The sequence below is a fragment of the Drosophila persimilis genome, unplaced genomic scaffold, assembly GCF_003286085.1.
Source record: "Drosophila persimilis strain 14011-0111.01,24,50 unplaced genomic scaffold, DperRS2 tig00000000-arrow-pilon, whole genome shotgun sequence".
Classification (NCBI taxonomy): domain Eukaryota; kingdom Metazoa; phylum Arthropoda; class Insecta; order Diptera; family Drosophilidae; genus Drosophila; species Drosophila persimilis.
The window spans coordinates 17,441,379-17,461,047 of record NW_020825288.1 but is presented as its reverse complement, the minus strand read 5'-3'; the positions used below and the strand labels follow the sequence as shown (position 1 = coordinate 17,461,047).

General features: G+C 50.1%; 5 protein-coding genes across 8 annotated transcripts; 3 read left to right on the top strand and 2 right to left on the bottom strand.

Annotated features, from left to right (window-relative positions):
* Positions 1-113: 113 nt before the first annotated feature.
* On the bottom strand, positions 114-1,524 carry LOC6588031 (low-density lipoprotein receptor-related protein 5). Its single transcript, XM_026995041.1, has 4 exons — positions 1,293-1,524; positions 1,173-1,223; positions 772-1,027; positions 114-696 (listed from the first exon to the last, which is right to left on the bottom strand). The coding sequence occupies exons 1-3, from the start codon at positions 1,488-1,490 to the stop codon at positions 1,016-1,018; spliced, it is 261 nt and encodes an 86-aa protein (XP_026850842.1). The 5' UTR covers positions 1,491-1,524; the 3' UTR covers positions 114-696; positions 772-1,015.
* A 1,980-nt stretch (positions 1,525-3,504) lies between these two features.
* LOC6587847 (zinc finger MYM-type protein 4) lies at positions 3,505-10,838 on the top strand. 3 transcript variants are annotated; one of them, XM_026984311.1, is made up of 12 exons: positions 3,505-3,756; positions 4,015-5,018; positions 5,085-5,357; positions 5,423-5,479; positions 5,564-7,386; positions 7,455-8,530; positions 8,596-8,981; positions 9,058-9,183; positions 9,246-9,367; positions 9,426-9,555; positions 9,616-9,715; positions 9,796-10,838. In XM_026984311.1, exons 2-12 carry the CDS (start codon positions 4,070-4,072, stop codon positions 9,968-9,970), a joined length of 5,217 nt encoding a protein of 1,738 aa, XP_026840112.1. In that variant the 5' UTR covers positions 3,505-3,756; positions 4,015-4,069; the 3' UTR covers positions 9,971-10,838. The 3 variants fall into 3 exon arrangements, with proteins under 3 accessions (XP_026840112.1, XP_026840114.1, XP_026840113.1); XM_026984312.1 differs by having other exon boundaries at positions 3,511-3,585; XM_026984313.1 differs by lacking the exon at positions 5,423-5,479.
* Positions 10,839-11,261: 423 nt separating this feature from the next.
* Positions 11,262-14,082, bottom strand: LOC6587873 (transcription initiation factor IIA subunit 1). The gene is made up of 6 exons (XM_026984314.1): positions 13,988-14,082; positions 13,073-13,273; positions 12,349-12,633; positions 12,081-12,288; positions 11,769-12,013; positions 11,262-11,703 (listed from the first exon to the last, which is right to left on the bottom strand). Exons 1-6 carry the CDS (start codon positions 14,009-14,011, stop codon positions 11,596-11,598), a joined length of 1,071 nt encoding a protein of 356 aa, XP_026840115.1. The 5' UTR covers positions 14,012-14,082; the 3' UTR covers positions 11,262-11,595.
* A 334-nt stretch (positions 14,083-14,416) lies between these two features.
* On the top strand, positions 14,417-16,247 carry LOC6587716 (serine/threonine-protein kinase pelle). Its single transcript, XM_002014038.2, has 3 exons — positions 14,417-14,818; positions 14,878-15,543; positions 15,612-16,247. The coding sequence occupies exons 1-3, from the start codon at positions 14,514-14,516 to the stop codon at positions 16,141-16,143; spliced, it is 1,503 nt and encodes a 500-aa protein (XP_002014074.2). The 5' UTR covers positions 14,417-14,513; the 3' UTR covers positions 16,144-16,247.
* Positions 16,248-16,303: 56 nt separating this feature from the next.
* On the top strand, positions 16,304-19,013 carry LOC6587892 (tubulin polyglutamylase TTLL13). Of its 2 annotated transcripts, XM_026995081.1 has the most exons (6): positions 16,304-17,140; positions 17,198-17,351; positions 17,415-18,049; positions 18,109-18,616; positions 18,671-18,836; positions 18,898-19,013. In XM_026995081.1, exons 1-5 carry the CDS (start codon positions 16,464-16,466, stop codon positions 18,779-18,781), a joined length of 2,085 nt encoding a protein of 694 aa, XP_026850882.1. In that variant the 5' UTR covers positions 16,304-16,463; the 3' UTR covers positions 18,782-18,836; positions 18,898-19,013. The 2 variants fall into 2 exon arrangements, with proteins under 2 accessions (XP_026850882.1, XP_026850883.1); XM_026995082.1 differs by lacking the exon at positions 18,898-19,013 and having other exon boundaries at positions 18,116-18,616; positions 18,671-18,769.
* The last annotated feature ends 656 nt before the right edge of the window (positions 19,014-19,669 follow it).

Below are 19,669 nucleotides of genomic sequence, written 5' to 3'. Positions count from 1 at the left end.
AATACTCCCAGCTATATAGAACATTTAGCCATGCCCACATAATTTTATACGATAAGTATAAATACTTTTTTACTTGACTGACCTAATCTAAGATCTTGCTTTTATTGGATTTAGCGAAAATGGTCAAACAAAAAAAGGTTTTAGCGAAATAGGTCAACACAAAAAAGCGAAAGAGGATAGTCGTACATATTGCTCAATTTTTTCCTTGAATAATTCTGGCTAACTAAAACCCTTAGTTTTTCCCAGAGCCTTGTCGAAGCACTCGCCGGACTGGCAGCTGAACTGATCCACCCGGCATGTGGGACATCCCACTTCATCCGACTTGTCCAGGCAGTCCCTTTCGCCGTCACAGCGCCTGTAGGCGGGTACGCAGTCCTTATTCATGTCACCATTCCCCGTCACTGGGGCCGTGTACGTGAAATGATCTGGCCCACAGGCCGCGCACACGCCGTAGCTATCCTTGTCCTCCAGCAGCATCAGATGCTTGGGGCACGAGCAGACGTCGTGAGTGCTGCGTGTCACACCCTCCCCTCTGGCTATTCAGTTGTGGAAACAATTTGGACGACTGTGCCGCACTTCCGCTTTCGGTGTTCACACGGCCCGCGGAACGACGCTCTCCGTTGACAGTGATCCACTCCAGTCCGGTCTTGTCATCCAGCCAGTACACAATTCCCCCTAGGCGGCAATGTTGATTACCTGCGAGATGTGCATCGCAACAAGGGAGCAGGGGATTACACATGTGTCTAAAGGATCCCCATATTCGTAGCTTACTTGTTCTTTCCATCACATCGACTCGCTTGCCTGGGCATAGTAGATCATATCGGACTGTTGATCCAGGGCCAGCGCCGTGACTCCTTCCAGCTTGTAGGCCTCCAAACGCTCATTGCCATCGACTCGGGCCCGAATCATGGCCTTTTGGCTGCCGACATCTGTCCAGAAGAGCAAACGCTTCATAGAATGCACGGCAATGTTGCGAGGCTTTTCCGAGTCCCCGGTATCGTTGACGCTTACGGATTCACCCAGGAAGCTAAAAGAGGCAACGTTTTAAGAACATAGTTGTGCGGATGGTCACGTTAATGCTGTTGTAGTAGGAGCAGGTCCAGAAGAGCAGCATGCCCAATGATATCGATTGCAATGTCGAACGGCTGTCCGGAGTTGGCCAAGAGGCTCACCTTTGTGCCATTTGCTAGAGAACGCTTGATGCTGTGACTCCTGCCTTCGATCTGAAAAAAGAAAAAGAAGCATTAGGGATATTATGGACACCGCGCTCAGCTTTTGCTAATCCTCCTTACCCAGTAAATGTAATGCGAGATCGGATCATAGTCCACGGCGCGGATATTCTTGCCGGACACTGGCAGCGGCACATTCGGGCAGTCTGTCGTGTTCGGCAGCAGTCGGCCGAAGCTGTTCCTCTGGCTGAAGATGATGTAGTTCTTGCAGGAGACCCCGTTCTTGGTCATCTGGTAGTGGGTGGGGCAGACACAAGTCATGCCCCGTCCAGGCCAGGCACAGGTGGGAGCAGCCCCCTTGTTGACCTTGTACTCGGTCGAGATGCGGCCAATGTGCTCCTGGCGCGAGAACAGCAGGAAGGAGGCAGGCAACACGCAGGTGGTCGAGGGGACGGTACAGGCAGAGATGGAGCAGGCCCTATTCCCCACGGCACACGCGATCTTGTCGGTCTTTCCATCGCACCAGACGCCAGAATCCTGAAGACGGTGTCCAGATGCCGTTTCAGACGAACAGCTGTTCCACCCCCACCCCCAGTCCGCGGTCTGTTCTTTTTCTTCCTTTTTCAATTGATTTCCTATGAAATTCGTCTTCTGGGGGCTGAGGCAGGGAGTAGTGGGCCACAACTTCGCCAAAGGGCGCCGCTGGTCGTTTCGGCATCGCTGCAGACTCTGTGGCTCGACTTTAACTGTAAATGCGAAGAAGGTGGAAAGCACGGAATAGCCGTGGAACAGCGGCTGTTTTTGGGGAGTGCCCTGTGACATCAGGACTTACTGTCATTTGAAGCCACTGTAGGCAGACGCACAAGGCACTTTTGCTCATACAACAGTAGAATAAGCAAACGAGTATCGTTCCAATTGCTCAATTCTTTATTCCGTCGAATATTCCCAGCTATATAGAACATTTAGCCATGCCCACATAATTGTATACGATTGATGAATCAATTTTCTACTTAACTGGCTTATTTTTAATACATGCTTTTTTTGGATTTTGCTTTTAAAAAGGTTTTAGCGAAAAAGGTCAAACAAATGAAACGTAATAAAACGTAAGAGAAAAATCGTTCCAATTGCTCAATTTCTTTATTCCGTTGAATAATGCTGCCTAACTAAAACCATTAGCTCTGCCCACATAATTTTAGACCATTAATGAATAAATTGTCTACCTGATTGACTACTTTTAAGTACACTCTTTTATTGTGTAGTGTATAAAACAAGGTTTAGGCAAAAAAGGTCAACAAAAAAACAGTGGCAACGTAAGTTAGTATGGAGTGTAACGTAAGTGAGTATGAAATGTCACGTCAACCGGAGTTTGGGCTCAGCTATACCCTATTTCGTTGATATATATGAAGAAACTGGTTTTCCAAGCTGTTTTAAAACGTAATTAATATAGAAATTATCTCAGATTGCTCTGTTTTAGACATATTAATGCATATGATTAGGGTATTGTAAATATATCTCGATCCCGATACACATTCTTGGTTTCTGTAAGAAGAACACTACCTTCAAAATGTCGTTGAAATACCTTTAAAACAGAGACTGACTAGTTTTGGCCTATATTGGTGCATTAGATAACAAACATTTCCTCCATTCTAGATCATCCATTTCCCCAGGGTATTCAAAATGTTGCTTTATCCGCGCCATGTTGGGGAACAATGCTGCTCGATTTCACGGCACATGACTCTGGTCCATACAAATTGAATGTTGCCAGCAGCATAATACGTAAGAAAACGTAAATGGAATGTAAGGGACATTGTTGAGGGGAAAAAGGACATTGTGGCGAGGAAAAAATCCCATAGAAAATCCCGACATTTAAATACCGTAAACGGTCACCCTGTTGGTGCTGCCAACTCGTTTCATTCGCGGTATTTTCCAGGCAGTTGGTATTTTTAAAGGTTAGCACCGTGTCGTGCGTAGAGGTGGGCACGGACCGTGTTTTCTTCGTGTTACGTGTCAAGACACGATGGTCGACCGCGTGTGCGTGTTGAAAAATTGAATTTTGTCACCAACAAAACTGTAATTAGATATGGTATTCTGTCTTGTTTTGAGGTTCCAGCTTATTACTGAATTGACTTGATTAGACCCATTTCATACCTATTTATATATCAATTTATTTTATATAACAAGGCATTATAATATTTCGTGTTGGAAATTTGTATATCCGTGCCATGTTGGGTCGTGACGCAAATGTTCATCTCTAGTCGTGCGCCGCATTGGTTTGGATACACTGGTGCGCCATTTTTCTTGCTTGACACATGAAGCCGAGTTACAGTGGCCAGAAAAAGTTATAAATTGCATATTGCAAAAAGTGTAGATAATTAATAAAAAGTGCCAAGCAAGCCGTTTAGCAGACCCAAGTGATGTGCGTTCTTATTGTAGCAATGAAAGGCAGTTAATTGTTGTATAAAACGTGATTTAGATTGCCGTGTGCCCAACGTCGGGTCCGGGGGCAGCAGATTCCGAATAAATATAACAAAAGAGGCGCCAATCTGGAATACCCGAAAAGGCCCATTCAGTGCATCAGAGATAACAAGTAATGAAAACAAATAAACCACATATTTGATTGGTATTCGATTTCCCCTCTAATACGAGCATTAAACAGTTTTTTGTGGCGCATGTTTTGTTTTTTCGTGCACTGTACACCAGTGTGTAGTCAGTGCGTTTTGCATTTGTGTGTGTGTGTGTACACATTTTAGGCGGTAATGGTGTGAGGCCCTGGCCGCCAGCCGATACCGCGATAACTATCGCTATCGATAAGAGCACGCTAACGTTTGTTTTGTTTTTCTTGCAGTTCATGTCGATATAAGGAAGCGCACGCAGCATTTGTCCATTGAATAAAGTAGAATATGGAGGAGATATCCAGTTTAGACTCTTTTGGGCCAGACTCCAATGCCCGGCCAGAGACAGAAACGCCCCGACCAGAGGAGCAGAGCCCCCGAGGAGAAGCTCCCGGTGAGGAAGAGCAAGCGCCCATTGTGGCCGAACAGGACACCCCCGCCTCACCGCCTGCGGAAGATGCTGCTGGAAGTGTCGGACACGTGGCTGTGGAGGTGCCCAATCCCAATGAAGACTCCGAAGAGGGTGGTGCAGCCGTCGCTGCCACCGTCGGGTCAGTCGAAAAGGATGCCGCTGAGCCAGAGGAAGACTTTGAGCAAATATCGGAGGGCTCCTTAGACGCTTTCGATAATCAGTCGCAGGAGAAAGCAGACAAACCAGCCACTCCCCCCCAGCAAGACACAGCGGCTGAGGGGTCGGTAGAGGCAGACGCGGACGCGGAAACACCGTTGTCATCCGAGCCAGCAGGCGATGATGCTGACCCTGGCGAGGCCGAAGCACTGCTAGAAGCTGAAGCTGGCGATGAAGAGGAGCAGGATGGTCGCGAGGAAGCTAGCATGGCGGAGGCAACCGATGAAGCCGATGCACTGAAGCTAACGGATGCCGCGAGCATACAAGAGGCGGATGCAGTCGACGGTGCTCCGGCCTCCAATGAAGCCATGGACGTGGATGAGGGCGAAGCGGCAACAGCTGGAGATTCGCCTCACACGACAGAGGCACCAGACGATGTGGAAATGCGCTCTCCGGGAGAGGACTCTCACCCCCCTGACGATGCTGACCCACCCGAGGGTCGGGACGAGGTGGACAACAGTTTGGAGGAACAAGATAACGCTGCCGATCCGGACGAGGCAGAGGGCGAAGTGCCTGCGGAAGATGAGGACAATGCAGACGCCGACGCCGACGCCGACGCGGAACCCGAAGAAGCAGCGGACGATGCTGGTGAAGCTGAGCATGGTGATGGTACGTCGAAAAATAATGTTTTATCGAAAGAAATGTATGTACAAAAGGTGCATTGAAATATTTCAGATACCGTAGAAAATGTGCTGGAACCCGAGGAATCGGATGTTTGCCTCATTCCCGACGACAACGAGACGGAGGTGACCGAAGCGGAGAAGGAATGGGCACGGGAGAACGCCGAGAAGGCTGCCGAGGATGAGATAGCCGCCGAGCAGGCGAGCAGTTCCAAGACGCCAGAGAACGATGGGACAACAGCCAACGCCGATTCTGCCGACCCAGAGGATGGCGATGCTGCATCCTCTGCAGAGCCTACAGAAGACGCGACAGCCGTCCCTCCGAATGGTATGTAATCCGCAAAAGCTTTCTTTTCCATCTGTCCCCCTGCACCTTGTCTTTCCATTGTTCAGATGCTCAGGCTGATGCACCAGCTGGAACTCAGCCGACGGCATCAGAGGGTGCTGAAGGTGAGTTGAGGATTAGATCAGATCAGAACAGAACACGAACTCAATGGCGATTGCTAATGCTTATCCATCCACTCTTCACTCTAGATGATGTCAACGATTCGCTGGCCAACGACGAGGAGGCTGCTGCCGATGCCCCCGACGCAGATGAGCCGACGGCCGAGGAAGCAGCCAGTGCCACAGAGGGCGAGGCGGGAGCCCCTCCGAAAATTATCATCAGTTGGGTGGTGGGCAGCGTGAAGACGTGTCGGCAGTGTGGTGTCGAGAAGACCTGCGGCTTCCGGTTCAAGCGGCCAGAGGAGCCCAAGGACAAGGACAAGGATGAAGGGCAGGAAGCACCCGAGGAGCCGGTGGCGCCCGTGAATGAGTACCTCTGCGACCAGGCCTGCTGCAATGCTCTGCTGGAAGAGCAGCCGGGCAAATATTTCGTTCGGCGCAAGAAATTCCTGGTCGAGGAGGTCGCCGGGACCGCTGCGGACACCAGTGAAGAGGCAGAAGCAGAAGAGAGCGAAGCGCCGCCAGAGGGAGACGAATCACAGACGGAGCAGCAGAAACGCGACTGCCTGCAGTGCAAGCAGCAGACAAAGTGCCAGTATCTAATCCGGCAGGATCAGGACACGTACTACATATGCAATGACGACTGCTTCAATCTGCTCAATGCCGAGGAACCCGACAAGTACAAGCTGAAGCGGCATTCGATTCGGGTGCGCAACATCGGAGCCACCGCCATGCAGCCCTCGGCCAAGAGGCCAGAGACCAGTGTCGTGGCCCGCACGAACGTCGAGGCGGAGGCCGCTCGACTGGATCGCATCGAGAGCTTCCGGCGGCGCTGTGCCGACTGCGCGACGGAGATAGACCTGAACGAGCGGCAGCTGATGTGGGAGACGATGGACTTCTGCAACGAGGTGTGCCTGCGCAACTACCAGCTGAGCATCGGCTCCAAGTGCGAGACGTGCAAGCAGGACGTGAGCTCCATCGCCCTGGGGAAGTACTGCGTGAGGTTCGGGTTCGAGGTGCGGCAGTTCTGCTGCGCCGCCTGCCTGAACACCTTCAAGAAGGGCCTGAAGACGTGCTCGTGCTGCCAAAAGGACATCAGCAGCGGGCAGGAGGGCTTCCTGGCCCCGGTGGGCGACAAGGATCAGTTCAAGGACTTTTGCTCGCAGGTCTGCCTGCGGCGCTACGACTGCATGTGCAACCCGAAGAAAAAGCTGCGCATGGACATGTGCGGCGTGTGCAATAACGAGAAGCCGGTGCGCGTCGAGATGCTGCTGGACGACAAGGAGCACTACTTCTGCTCGAACCCGTGCTTCTCGGCCTTCAAATTCGTGAGCAACGTAAACGCCGACCCCTGCGCCATGTGCTCCAAGTACTTTGAGCGCAAGAGCGCCGAGGCCTACACCATCTACAACGAGCAGCAGACCCCGAAAGTGTTTTGCTCGCGCATCTGCATCAACGTGTACATTATCGTGAACCGCCACATTGTCTCCTGCCAGTGGTGCAAGGTCAAGAAATATAATTTCGATATGATCTACCAGCTGGCCAGCGACCAGGAGACCCTCACCTGCTCCATCAACTGCCTCACCATGCACGGCGTCAGCTGCAACATCTCCGCCCGTGCCGTCACCAAGTGCGACAACTGCAGCCAGTTCAATACGCCGCAGTACCACCTGACCATGTCCGATGCCTCGATGCGCAACTTCTGTACATATCAGTGCGTGATGCAGTTCCAGAATCAGTTCTCCCGCACACCCCTCACGCTCGACAGCGACACCCAGCCGAGCAGCAGCAGCAAATCGCAGCAGTCCTCGCCCTCGTCGTCCGCGTCCTCGGCCCTGCTGCGAGGCGGAAACAAGAACTCCACGGCACCCTTCCCCACGGGTCTGCCCAAGCGCGTTAAATTGAAGCTATCGGTAAGTGATCCTCGCTACAGTAAGCGTATTTGCGCATTTTGGTGCATTATTGATCTCTCTGCTTGCAGAACGCCAAAAACAATTCGATGCCCGCCAACAAGAAATCCATCGGAGGCACTGTGGTGCCAGTCATAGCCAATGTCACATCACTGGCCACTGAGAACGACGCGCGCGGTGTTATGCGGCGCAAGCGTGGTCGCAAGTTGGACTCTCCGCCGCCGCTGACCATGATTTCGGGGGGCACCCAAGGGTCATCCCAAATAAGCGTAATGGGCCGTGGGCGTCCGCGCAAGCACGTGGACTATGGGACGCGCTCGCCGTCGCCGGGATTGGCCAGCACCTCAACGGGGGGGCTGATCGCTGGACGACGAAACACGGCCACAGGCAGCAGCGTCGATTTCTCGGCGCCCATCACGGAGACGAAGATTATAACGGTGCCGCCGTACCCGAAGGCCGTGCGCAATGTGAACATCAGCTGCAAACCCATGATGGTGTCCACGGGCGAGCAGTGCAAGCCGTCGGTGCGCGATTGTGCCACGCAGACGGACAAGGACTATTCGAATAAGGTGTTGATTCCAGTGCCAGTGCCGATATTTGTGCCACAGCCCATGTACATGTACTCGGCACCGTTTCCCGTGCCGGTGCCCATTCCGCTGCCCATACCCGTGCCGATCTTCATACCCACCACTCGCAACACCGCCCAGGGCATACTGAAGGAGATCAAGAAAATCCAGGACAAGATGCCCGAAGATCCGCTCGAGGCGGAGCTGCTCATGATGGCCGAAATGGTGGCCGAGGAGAAGCACGACTCGGACTCCGATTCCGACAATGAAATCAAGCCGGATCCGGGCCTGGTCAACCTGCAGTACCAGAACAGTCTCGAGTCCGTCAATCAACAGCAGCAGCAGCAGGTCGTCGATGTCAGCGGCGCCAGTCACAATCCCTATGGCGACGACATGCTCCAGATAGCCCTTAAAATGGCCACGGCCGACTACGACAATCATCATCAGTCGTCAACGGTGGACCTGGAGACGTCGATGACGGCCAACACGATCCCCACACCCCCCATGGGACACGACGCAATGGGACAAATGGGTGTCCACCATTTGGATCAGCAGCACCATATGCTGGATGCTTCAAGCCGGTAAGACAAAACAGATTAGCCAATCCCCAGAGCCAAAGTATAACTGAATTGTAATCCTGTTTCAGTTCTCCCCGTGGCCGCAAGCGAGGCGGTGGCTCTGTCATGGACTCACCTAATCGGAACAGCCGATCGCCGGTGAAGAGGCCGCGTGGCAACGAAATGGATCACTCGGCCCTTCAGTTGCAGTCACAGCAGGCCCAGCAGCCGCAGGAGAAGCCCGATGCCCAGATGTTCCTCAAGTACACGTTCGGCGTGAATGCGTGGAAGCAGTGGGTGATGACCAAGAATGCGGATATCGAGAAGAGTTCGATGCGTAGGCGGCCCTTCAAAACGGAACTGCTGCAAATGACTGCCGACGAGCTGAACTACTCCCTCTGTCTCTTTGTGAAGGAGGTGCGCAAGCCGAATGGCACGGAATATGCGCCCGATACAATCTATTATCTTGTTTTGGGTAAGTACATCGCTCCACTCCCTCAATAGTGCCTGATGTTCTCGCTCTATAACCCATAAACGCTTTAATCTTGCAGGAATCCAGCAATATTTATATGTCAATGGACGTATCGACAACATATTTTACGATGCATATTATGAACGATTCACGGAGTGCCTGGATGAGGTGGCCCGCAAGTTCTCTGTACTCTACAACGATTCCCGTAAGTCGCTGTTGAAGTTGTGTATTCAGTTTCAGGGTAGTTTCATCCTTCTCCTTTTACAGAATATATTGTTACTCGCGTGGAGGAAGAGCATCTGTGGGAGTGCAAACAATTGGGTGCCCATTCACCGCACGTGCTGCTCAGCACACTTATGTTTTTCAACACAAAGCACTTTAATCTGACGGTAAGCCTAGTGCATATTTTAATTATTTGATTTATTGTAATACTTGGGATGTTTTTAGACCGTAGAGGAGCACATGCAGTTATCCTTCTCGCACATCATGAAGCACTGGAAGCGCTCATCGCAGAATTCGAAAGTTCCTGGATCACGAAATGTGCTCTTACGTTTTTATCCACCGCAGGCGGGCCTGGGTAAGTCATAGCTTGAATCAAATCATTCTAGGAATGATTGCTAATAATTTTACGTACTAGATGCTAATCCCCGGAAGAAGAAGGTATACGAGCAGCAGGAGAACGAGGAGAATCCCCTGCGCTGTCCCGTCCGTCTTTACGAATTTTATCTATCTAAATGGTAAGTGGATTGGATTATGATACAATCCTGCTCGATGTTTGGGTTGATCGTAATGATGTGTTATCTTTGTTTTTTTGCAGTCCGGAGAGCGTAAAGACACGCAACGATGTATTCTATCTACAGCCCGAGCGTTCCTGTGTGCCCGACTCGCCCGTTTGGTACTCGACGCAGGCTCTCGGCCAGGACGCCCTGCAGCGGATGCTGCATCGCGTGAAAATGGTCAAGGAGATCAACATAGCGCTATTGACTACTTAATGTTTAGTTGGCCAGCAGATACGACGAATCAGATATAGATATCAATGTGTATGTGCAAGGAATATTGCCCCTCAAACGAGGCCTGAATCGGAGGAATACTTTTCAGCTTCGTGCTTAGCACGGGCTTGTTTGCGGGCAACACCAATTAGAGATAAACGACGGGAGCGATATAGAGAAAGAGGATGATGAGTGGCATAGGCTAGGCCCTTCCCTCCTTGGAAGATCGAAAGTGCTATACTATAAATTCTGTTTTAAGTTTAAATTTACTTTTAACTTGATTCTTTCTTGATTTATATTCATTTCGGACAGCGTCGAGAGCGGGCGAATAAGGATAAGGAGTGGAGTTGTGTAAATTTTAAACGATAACCAAGTCCCATCCTAATCTCACTTGAAGTACATAATACGAGAGTAATGCACCAACAATTCACGGACACAAAGACACTGACACGCAACAATTTCATTAGTTTTAGGTTCTCTGAAGGCAGAAAGCACACACCACATTTTTAGTCATTAATTAGATTGTGTTTAGCATTAAGCAGAGCAGTAAAAAGCAAGGAAGTACAGTACGCATGGTGCGCAGCCGTTGTATGAGGAGGGGGAATAATAGCTATCCAGCCGGATAGCCAGACCCTAGCCCCACCCCTACCCTACCTAGCCCCTAGTAGCACTAGCCCTTCAATTTTAAGAGTGCATGTATGTATGTACATAAACATAAACATAGACCCACAAACGACTATAAATATGATACAAAACAGTAACAATTAGCCGCTTAGCTGTTGTTTGTAAGTGTTTACTTGTAAAATGCTGTACTCCTTCTCCTTAATTGCAACATTCATATACGAAAATACATACATACTTTGAAATGAAACGAAATGAAGGGAAACGTGGGCCTAAAAAGAGAATGGATACCACTCCGCTAACACTCAGCGTTTGAAATAACCAGGAGGACCTACTTACAGGTCCAGCGAAAAGAAGCGAAAACTGATGATGCCGCAGCACTGTAATTTTTGTAGAATTTAGTAGAGTCGCAGCAGCAGACAGAAGCAAGGGGTTTCTTTTCAGAATATTATTGTTTTTTACAACATATATTTATAATAAATAATATTAAATGCCAACACAAAAAGAGAAAACGGGGTATTAAACACTTGAAACATATGTATTTACTAAGCGAATTATATTTACTTTTCGTTTCTTGTGGCTGGCTGCTGCTGCGACTTCTCATATTTAACTTGAACAGTTTGGAGCATAACTCCTGCCACTTTTGGCCAGTAAGTTTTTCCAACAATGCTGATAATTGGTAGATGGATGCCACAAGTGGGCGGTCGTAATTTATTCATACAAAAAGTGAATGCGATTCTCTATTCCGTTGTAATACATATGAATCTTGAATCGGATTTAGGTTGGATTGGGAGTGGGCCACTATTCGGGGCCCTTCGGCTAGCGTATACAAATACAAAACAGATGGATCTAATAGTATATATATATATATTTTAAAGATAAGATATCTTCGCTTGGTCATGCTCTCTGTTTCTGTGTCGTGCGGATGAGGCTCTTTGTTTTCTTGTCTTTTTTTTTTTGTAGTATCAACACTGCTGCCGCCGCTTTTAGATCAGCGTCTGTTCCGTTTACCACTCGGCGTCTCCGTTGGATTTCTGGAACACGTAGTCCTTGCCCCGCATGTTCATGATGCCATCTTTGAGATAGAATTTCCATTTGTTGCGGGACCGAGTGATCTAGGAGGAAGGAGAATTTGTATAAGAATTATGATTCCCGATCAAACGCCCTCAAAGCCCCATACCTTGTCGTACTGGCAAACGATGACGTTGTCTGTGTCGAACGTTTCTGTAGAATCTTCATCGGTGACATCGTCCTCGCTGTTGAGCGGCTCCTCCTCGGCGGCATCCTCGTGCTCCACATCCTCATCATCGTCCTTGTCTAGATCATCATCATCATCGTTGTCGATGTTGTCGTCACTCTCCTCGCTCTCATCCTCATCGGACGAGTCCAGAGCGCCATCCAGCTGCTTCGAAGCACCCATATTTTCTAGTAGTTTTATCACAGGATTAGCACTAGCCTTGGATTGGATGGGATTGGTCGAACCGACACTTACTCTGGATATTGGCACTGGTGAGGGCCGCATTCACGTGTTGCTGCAGCACTGAGGAGGCCAGTGTGGTGGGCAACGTCATGATGGATGAAATCAGATGGGCTGTAAGTATTTGGGTGAGCTGATTCTCCTGCAGCGCCGATGCGGGCACTTGTATGGTGAGAACACGAGATTCCGAGCTGCCCGAACCGGCCGTCGAGGGCAGTGTAATCTAAAAGATTAAACCGAACCATAAGTGGGAGGACACCCGAACAGCAGACATCGATCTCACATTCACGGGCATGATGCGGTTGGGGTCCAGCGAGGCCACAATTGGAATGGGTGTCTGACCACCGCCGGATGCTTGCTGTCTCTGCGCAATGGATCCCCCTGATGTGGGATGCAGTGGCGGCGGATTCTGTGAAGTGACTTCCTGTTTGATGGGCATCTGTCCGTTCTTCAGTCCACTCCCAGCAGCAGCAGCACCAGCAGCGGGCGACTTTGCCGCCATCGCTGCCGTCGAGGAGCTGCTCTGTGAAGTAGCTGCGGCGGCCTTCTTGGCCTTGGCATTGGCAGCCTGAAAGTGTTTCGAGTTCGATGATTAGTGGGGTATGTTCTGTGGGGGAGACTCTCACTGGCAGACAAAAGGCATTAGGCATTACCTTGGTGCTCTGCAGTTGAGGCATGTGCGAATGCGTGTGGGTGTAGATAGATACGAAAGATGTGTGGGGCGTGGCATGTAGTGGGGGGTGCGTTCATGATGATGATGATGGTGGGGGCAGCAGGTAAGAAAAGCAGCACAGTCGATGGCAGTGTCGATGTCGCATTGTTGTTGTTTGAGGACATAGGGAAGATAAAGCAAGAGAGATCTTAGTGTTGAAATCTCTCCCCAGAGTACAGCAAATGACACACACAACATTAATTAACATACAGTACACATACGAACGAATATGTCTGGAATGGACGCACGGATCAACATCGAAGGTGGGGAGGCAACGATCACACACCTTGCTTACCTTTGGATTGTTGGCCACTATCGGCGGCGGATGGGAGCCCTCGCTCGGGTCCGGTGTCAATTCAACGGCCTTACTTGCCAGAAGCTTGTTGCGCCAAATCTGCTTCATCTCCTGCAGAACCTGCTCGTCAACGCCCTCGTCCAGGAAGGCATCCCTCACATTTGTGATGACATCCTCGATCACGGCATGATAGACCTTCAGCTTTGAATGGGAGAGGGAGTGGAGTGGCAATGCCAATGCATATTAAATTAAATTCTGAATACATAAGCAATTATTTAAATGCACAAACACACCCACACATACACCCAGGCCAGGCAGTCGAACCTTTATATTGTATATGTGTTTTCGTACCGGTATCGCAGAGGAGCATTGTACTGACGGTATTTATTATTTTTGCCTCATTCGTGCACCGCTTTATAGAGAAACATACGCAAGTTGTAGTACCTTATCAGGGCGATAAGAGGCGGCCGCCCCACTACGATAGTGTGGCAGGAGAAGAATGATTGTGTGTTGTTCTTTGAGGGGGTTCTTCGATATGCTTCGATGTGCCAAAAACCATAGGAAACACCCACGCCTTCTTTCCGTGGGCGTGTAATGGAGCGCCTAAAAAAGTGCAAGGCACCGACACCTACACCTACCTACACATACAGTAAACTAACACAAGCACGCACACAGTCATGGTGTCGCCATGCCATACCATTGCAATGGCACTGCGCTGCATTAACGGATCGTCGTGCTCTTTCTCGGGAGAAAACTTTCACTTTCTTGGGGAAGGAGGGGTGGCTCCGCAATCCTCCTTGCAGCTTTTCTTCCATATGGCGGCACCTAAATTCGAGTGGGCGCCCCAAAGGGTCTGCCGACAAGAATTCCCCCCATATGTACTGGCACAGTTATCCCCCCACGCTGCCCACTCACCACTGAGGTTTGGCATAAAGCCATCTGGACCTTTTTCTCCGCCAGCTTGATTCTGTTCTCTCGATTTTAGTACGCAAATTATCTTTAAATGAATAATAAATTAGCAGAAAAATTAAAACGATGCGTCCGAGAAAGAGTGGTAGTGTGACCAGATGTGCCACAACGCGCACTGTAAAATACTCGAAAATACTAAAAAAAAAACAGGTGGGTCCTACGAAAAACAGCAACGAAAATGAAACACAATTTTCAGCTATGCCGGCGATAAACACTATAACAATACGAAAAAGCATACAATATCTTATTTTTGCGATCTAATCCAGAATGTTCGTTTGCGACATGTTCGGTGCATCTGATACTATCGGAAGTGTTATCGATAGTTTTTCCTATCGCCAAGAGTTTGTTTTTAATCGACTCCCGCCCCCTTTACTGTGCAACAGGTTATCCCGGAATTTCCCCCTTTGCATCGTTCGGGTGCAACCCACTCTTGCATGAATCAGCGACGGCCACTTATCCCGCCCACAAGTGCATGATGAGCGGCTCAGAGACCGCCGAGGCCCAGGGAACTGCCAACAGGACCAGATCCAGATCGCACCAAGACGACACTCTGCTGATTAGGCTTCTGCCAGTGGTTGCGCGTCATCAGCTTTGCGTCCACCTGGACTCCTTGGATGTGTGGCAGCAGTTGGCCACGGCTGTCAAGCTCTACCCGGAGCAGGTGGAGCAGATAAGACACCAGAAAGACCGCGGCCGTTCCCCAGCAAACGAGTTCATGAATATATGGGGGGGCCAGTATAATCACACAGTCCAGAGCCTGTTTGCTCTGTTCAAAAAGTGAGTTCAGATCCAATTGGGAGAAAGTTATAATAAGTCCTACCCCTCGTCCTCTCCAGGCTGAAGCTGCACCACGCCATGCGGATGATCAAGGACTACGTGAACGAGGACCTGCACAAGTACATTCCCAGGAGCGTGCCCACCATCAGCGACCTGCGTGCCCCGCCCGATTCAAATTCGAAAATAGACAATGGCCCGCCCTTTCCCTCCTCCTCGGGCGTCAGCAACTCGAACAACAACCGCACGACGACGACGATGAGCGAGGAGATTCCCAGTTTAGAATCTCTGGGAAACATCCACATCAGCACCGTGCAGCGGGCGGCCGAGTCCCTGCTGAAGATCGACTACTCGGAGCTAGAGCGGGCCACGGACAGCTGGTGTCCGGAGAACCGCCTCGGCCAGGGCGGATTCGGAGAGGTCTACAAGGGCGAGTGGAAGCAGCTGGACGTGGCCATCAAGGTGATGAACTACCGAAGCCCCAACATCGACAAAAACCAGGTGGAGCTGCAGCAGAGCTACAACGAGCTCAAGTACCTGAACACCATTCGGCATGACAACATCCTGGCTCTCTACGGCTACAGCATCAATGGCGACAAGCCCTGCCTGGTCTATCAGCTGATGAAGGGCGGCTCGCTGGAGAACCGTCTGCGGGCGCACAAGTTGCAGCAACCGCTTCCGGCGCTGACGTGGATGCAGCGTTTCAGCATTTGCCATGGCACGGCCAAGTAAGAGAATCAGTTTCGTTTCCCCGAACTGCAGTTGATTGAATCCTCCTTTCTATTGCTCCCCATAGAGGCATTTACTTTCTTCATACGGCCCGCAGCACTCCCCTCATCCATGGTGATATTAAGCCCGCAAACATTCTGCTGGATCAGTGCCTGCAGCCAAAGATCGGGGACTTTGGGTTGGCACGCGAGGGACCCAAGTCGATAAATGCTGTGATGCAGGTGAAGAAGGTGTTTGGCACCAGGATCTACCTTCCGCCGGAGTTCCGCAATTCCAAACAGCTTAGCACGGGCGTGGACGTGTATAGTTTCGGGATTGTGCTGCTGGAGGTGTTCACCGGGCGCCAGGTGACGGATCGCCTGCCCAAAAACGACCAGCATCAGGATCTGCTGCACTATGTCAAGCAGAATTGGGCCCAGTCGCAGCAGAATCGCCTGGAACTGCTCGACAAGCACATACCCAAGGCGGTTGGCGATGAGCTGGACATGTGCCTGTGCGCCATCGAGGCTGGCCTCCAATGCACGGCCCTCGAGACGCAGGACAGGCCCTCAATGAACGGCGTCCTCAATAGATTCAAGCCATTCCGCATTGACTTTTGACCATTCATACATATCGTATATTTACTCGATCCAAGATCTGAACTGTGCCTTAAAGCCTCTATATTGTTACCCGTATATTATAATATAATCGTTTTGTACGTTGATTCTAGCGTCATTTTTGGTTACATCTTCGACCATTTAAATTTTAGCAACACATCACAAAATACTCAAAGTAGTTTTTATTTTTATTTGTGAGGAGCTCCGGCCAGGTCCATCATCGACAGAGACCTCATTTACCTTTTTACATTAGTAGTTTTAGCCCCAGAAATTTTCCATTATAATAAAGTTCTGACAGACAGAAGTTTCGAGCCATTCGGGAGATGAATTTGAAAAATTCCAAGTTTTACAAACGCATCCAGGAGTTGCGACGCTTTTCGAAGGAGAAGATTCGCAAGGACCGAGAGCAGCGCACCTGCGCTCGGCTGGACATGGCCCTCAGCGAGCAACGTCCCCACCATGAGTCTGACCTCGAGTGGTCCAGTTCCCCCCGCCGTCGTTCCAAGAAGACCAAGGGCAAGAAGAAGGCGGCCTCCCGTCTGTCAGGTGGCAAGGACACGCACTGCTCTAGCCCCGTAGGCGACGAGATTCCGCCGGAGGCTGGGATCCAGAGCTACATCCAGCTGAACGACAAGTGCTATCGGCTGGCCTGCACTAGGCAGGTGCCTGTCAAATCCTCGCGAGATGATGACCGCTCCATTAGCGAGTCCAAAAGCGCCATTTGCGTGTCCAACTCACGCTACGCGATGATCGGCAGGATATCCAAGACCCTCGGATACAAGCTGGTCAAGGAGACCAAACTGTGGAACATTCTCTGGTCGGACTCGTTCCCCGGCGTAGAGCTCTTCAAGAACATGAAGCGCTTCCAGCAGATCAACCACTTTCCCGGCATGATCGAGATCTGTCGCAAGGATCTGCTCTCGCGCAACCTCAACCGCATGTTCAAGGTGTATCCACACGACTACAAGATCTTCCCCAAGACCTGGATGCTGCCAGCGGAGTAAGTGAAGGTATATTCTTCCCTGTCCGATCATTAAGTGTTCCCCCTTCTGTCCAGCTATGGGGATGCCATGAACTATGCTCTGACCCACAAGCGGACGTTCATTTTAAAGCCGGACTCGGGCGCCCAGGGACGCGGCATCTGGCTGACCAACGATCTGAAGACCATCGGGGCCAACGAGCGGCTCATCTGCCAGACCTACGTCCACCGAGTGGGTAACCATTCGACTCTAGATCGGCCGCATGCCTAACCCATACCATAACCATTCTAACAGCCCCTTCTCATCGATGGCTACAAGTTCGATCTGCGGGTCTATACACTCATTACATCGGTGGATCCGCTGCGTATCTTCGTGTACAACGAGGGCCTGGCCCGGTTCGCCACGAACAAGTACGTGGAGCCCACGCCGGGCAACTCCAACGACCTGTACATGCACCTCACGAACTATTCGGTGAACAAAAGGAACTCCCACTACGAGCTGTGCGACAACGACGACTGCGGCAGCAAGCGGAAGCTGAGCGCCATCAACAACTGGATGCGCAGGCACAACTACGATGTGGAGGAGTTCTGGACGAACGTTGACGATGTGATCATCAAGACGGTGCTCAGTGCCTGGCCCGTGCTAAAGCACAACTACCACGCCTGCTTCCCCGGCCACGACAAGATCCAGGCCTGCTTCGAGATACTCGGATTCGACATTCTGGTGGACTGGAAGCTGAAGCCCTACATCCTGGAGGTCAATCACTCGCCCAGCTTCCACACCAACGAGCAGGTGGATCGCGAAGTCAAGCGTCCTCTCATCCGGGACACCCTCAATCTGGTCAGCGCTGTGCTGGCGGACAAGAAGCAGATCATGCGCGAGGATCGCAAGCGGGTCAAGCAGCGCCTGCTCAAGACCAAGGGCGAGACGTAAGAAATCTATTTGTTCCTTTGGCCCTTCCATCATACTACTCCTGCCATCCATTCAGATTGCAGCGTCCCCGTGTCTGCAGTGGATCCACAAAGACCGAAGGCAGCCCGAAAAAGGTTGAGCCCGAGGAGGACCAGGACCCACTGGCCCAACAAGTCGCCTGGGAGGACAGTCACATGGGAAACTTTCGCAGGATCATGCCTCCGCCCGACGGCACCAAGGCCGAGTACTACAGCCAGTTCTATGGCCAGACTAATCAGGTGTCCATCTTCGCCGAGACGGCGGCCAGCAAGAAGCGGGAGGATCTTGCCCGCAAGATGCGCCTCCAGATCGAGGAGAAGAAGGCCAAGCAGGACCAGATGCTGCATGGACGCAACAAGACTGACAAGCGCAAGCGTCAGCTCGTCATCCTGCCGCGAGCTGTGCGCGAGAAGAACCGCGTCCAGCTCTACCGCCTGCAGGAGCACTGGCTGCCGGGCTTCATCTCCGAGGCGGAGGAACGGCTGCGCCACACCTGGCTCCAAATGCGCACTGAAGCGATCAAGACGCTGCGGATCACCGAGAATGTAAGTAAACATCTTTACTTTCCTCTGTCCTTTTATTTCTGATCCTTTCCTTAGGTCTATGCCACGCTGTACGAGGCGGGCAACCTGACCAACACGGACATGGTCGTTTTTCCGCATCTGTACCAGCATCTACAGAACGGCTTTGACATCAAGCAGCACACATGAGACGCCACACATGGCATTTCGTCCTCCCTCCCCATTTGAACTTCCACATTTCCACGTATGTTGTTAAATTTGTTATATGTTAAATTTTACTTTCTAATTAAAAGAAAAAATTAAAGAGCTGCCCCATCAAACCGATCAGGGAGGTGTCCTCAATCTGTTCGGTTCTGATGCTGACGGGTTCCGTGATGAACAATGAACATAGAAGAATACAGACTTATCTTATAAGGAAATAGTAAACTGCAAGATATTAAGGGACTCAGTTCCTATAAGGAAATACTAAACAGCAAGATATTAAGGGACTCAGGGACTATGCCAGAAACATTTAATTTCTCGAATTTGAGGTTTACTTCAAGGTCAATCAATCCAATCAATCCATTTCTGAAAGCAGAAAAATGTAATTAAACCCCAAAATAAAAAGCGACTTCAAATCTAATTCCATACTATACATAAAATATATTAAAAAAAAGCCAAAGTTGAAGAAAAATAAAAAAAGAAGAAAACTGCTACTTTAGTTCCATATATCTTCAAGTATATTCATTTTATCGCTATGAATAAAAAATCGTATGAAAGGTCATGCAATTCTCTTTTCGACCCATACATTTTTTTCGGATATTGGCGCTTCAAATGCCAAGTGAAAGATACAAAAGTGCACAAAGTCAAAAAAACAGATTTTGAATTTTTAAAAAAGATTTCGTGGTATATTGGAAATTCGAATACAATCTAACCTAATTTTTGCCTTGTGGAATGTATATAAATACAGTGAAAAGTTTTCAAATAGCTGCAAAGTGTTATTAGAGGGTGAAGTTCTCAAATGAAATACATTATTCGATGATTTCTTAATGAATAGATTCTCTAGAAACTTAGGAGATAATGAGAATGAGATGGGAG

What these genes read in the sequence shown, in the direction of transcription:
- LOC6588031 (XM_026995041.1), bottom strand. Translation starts at nt 1,490, where the DNA reads ATGACTTGTGTCTGCCCCACCCACTACCAGATGACCAAGAACGGGGTC. An exon ending in TCTCGCATTACATTTACTGG is followed by an intron (nt 1,224 to 1,292) that starts GTAAGGAGGATT and finishes TTCTTTTTTCAG; the next exon opens with ATCGAAGGCAGGAGTCACAG.
- LOC6587847 (XM_026984311.1), top strand. Translation starts at nt 4,070, where the DNA reads ATGGAGGAGATATCCAGTTTAGACTCTTTTGGGCCAGACTCCAATGCC. An exon ending in ATGCTGGATGCTTCAAGCCG is followed by an intron (nt 8,531 to 8,595) that starts GTAAGACAAAAC and finishes ATCCTGTTTCAG; the next exon opens with TTCTCCCCGTGGCCGCAAGC. An exon ending in CAAAGCACTTTAATCTGACG is followed by an intron (nt 9,368 to 9,425) that starts GTAAGCCTAGTG and finishes GGATGTTTTTAG; the next exon opens with ACCGTAGAGGAGCACATGCA.
- LOC6587873 (XM_026984314.1), bottom strand. Translation starts at nt 14,011, where the DNA reads ATGGCTTTATGCCAAACCTCAGTG. An exon ending in ACCGCATCATGCCCGTGAAT is followed by an intron (nt 12,289 to 12,348) that starts GTGAGATCGATG and finishes TTAATCTTTTAG; the next exon opens with ATTACACTGCCCTCGACGGC. An exon ending in CACCAGTGCCAATATCCAGA is followed by an intron (nt 12,014 to 12,080) that starts GTAAGTGTCGGT and finishes TAAAACTACTAG; the next exon opens with AAAATATGGGTGCTTCGAAG.
- LOC6587716 (XM_002014038.2), top strand. Translation starts at nt 14,514, where the DNA reads ATGATGAGCGGCTCAGAGACCGCCGAGGCCCAGGGAACTGCCAACAGG. An exon ending in CTGTTTGCTCTGTTCAAAAA is followed by an intron (nt 14,819 to 14,877) that starts GTGAGTTCAGAT and finishes CGTCCTCTCCAG; the next exon opens with GCTGAAGCTGCACCACGCCA. An exon ending in ATTTGCCATGGCACGGCCAA is followed by an intron (nt 15,544 to 15,611) that starts GTAAGAGAATCA and finishes TGCTCCCCATAG; the next exon opens with AGGCATTTACTTTCTTCATA.
- LOC6587892 (XM_026995081.1), top strand. Translation starts at nt 16,464, where the DNA reads ATGAATTTGAAAAATTCCAAGTTTTACAAACGCATCCAGGAGTTGCGA. An exon ending in ACCTGGATGCTGCCAGCGGA is followed by an intron (nt 17,141 to 17,197) that starts GTAAGTGAAGGT and finishes CCTTCTGTCCAG; the next exon opens with CTATGGGGATGCCATGAACT. An exon ending in CTCAAGACCAAGGGCGAGAC is followed by an intron (nt 18,050 to 18,108) that starts GTAAGAAATCTA and finishes CCATCCATTCAG; the next exon opens with ATTGCAGCGTCCCCGTGTCT.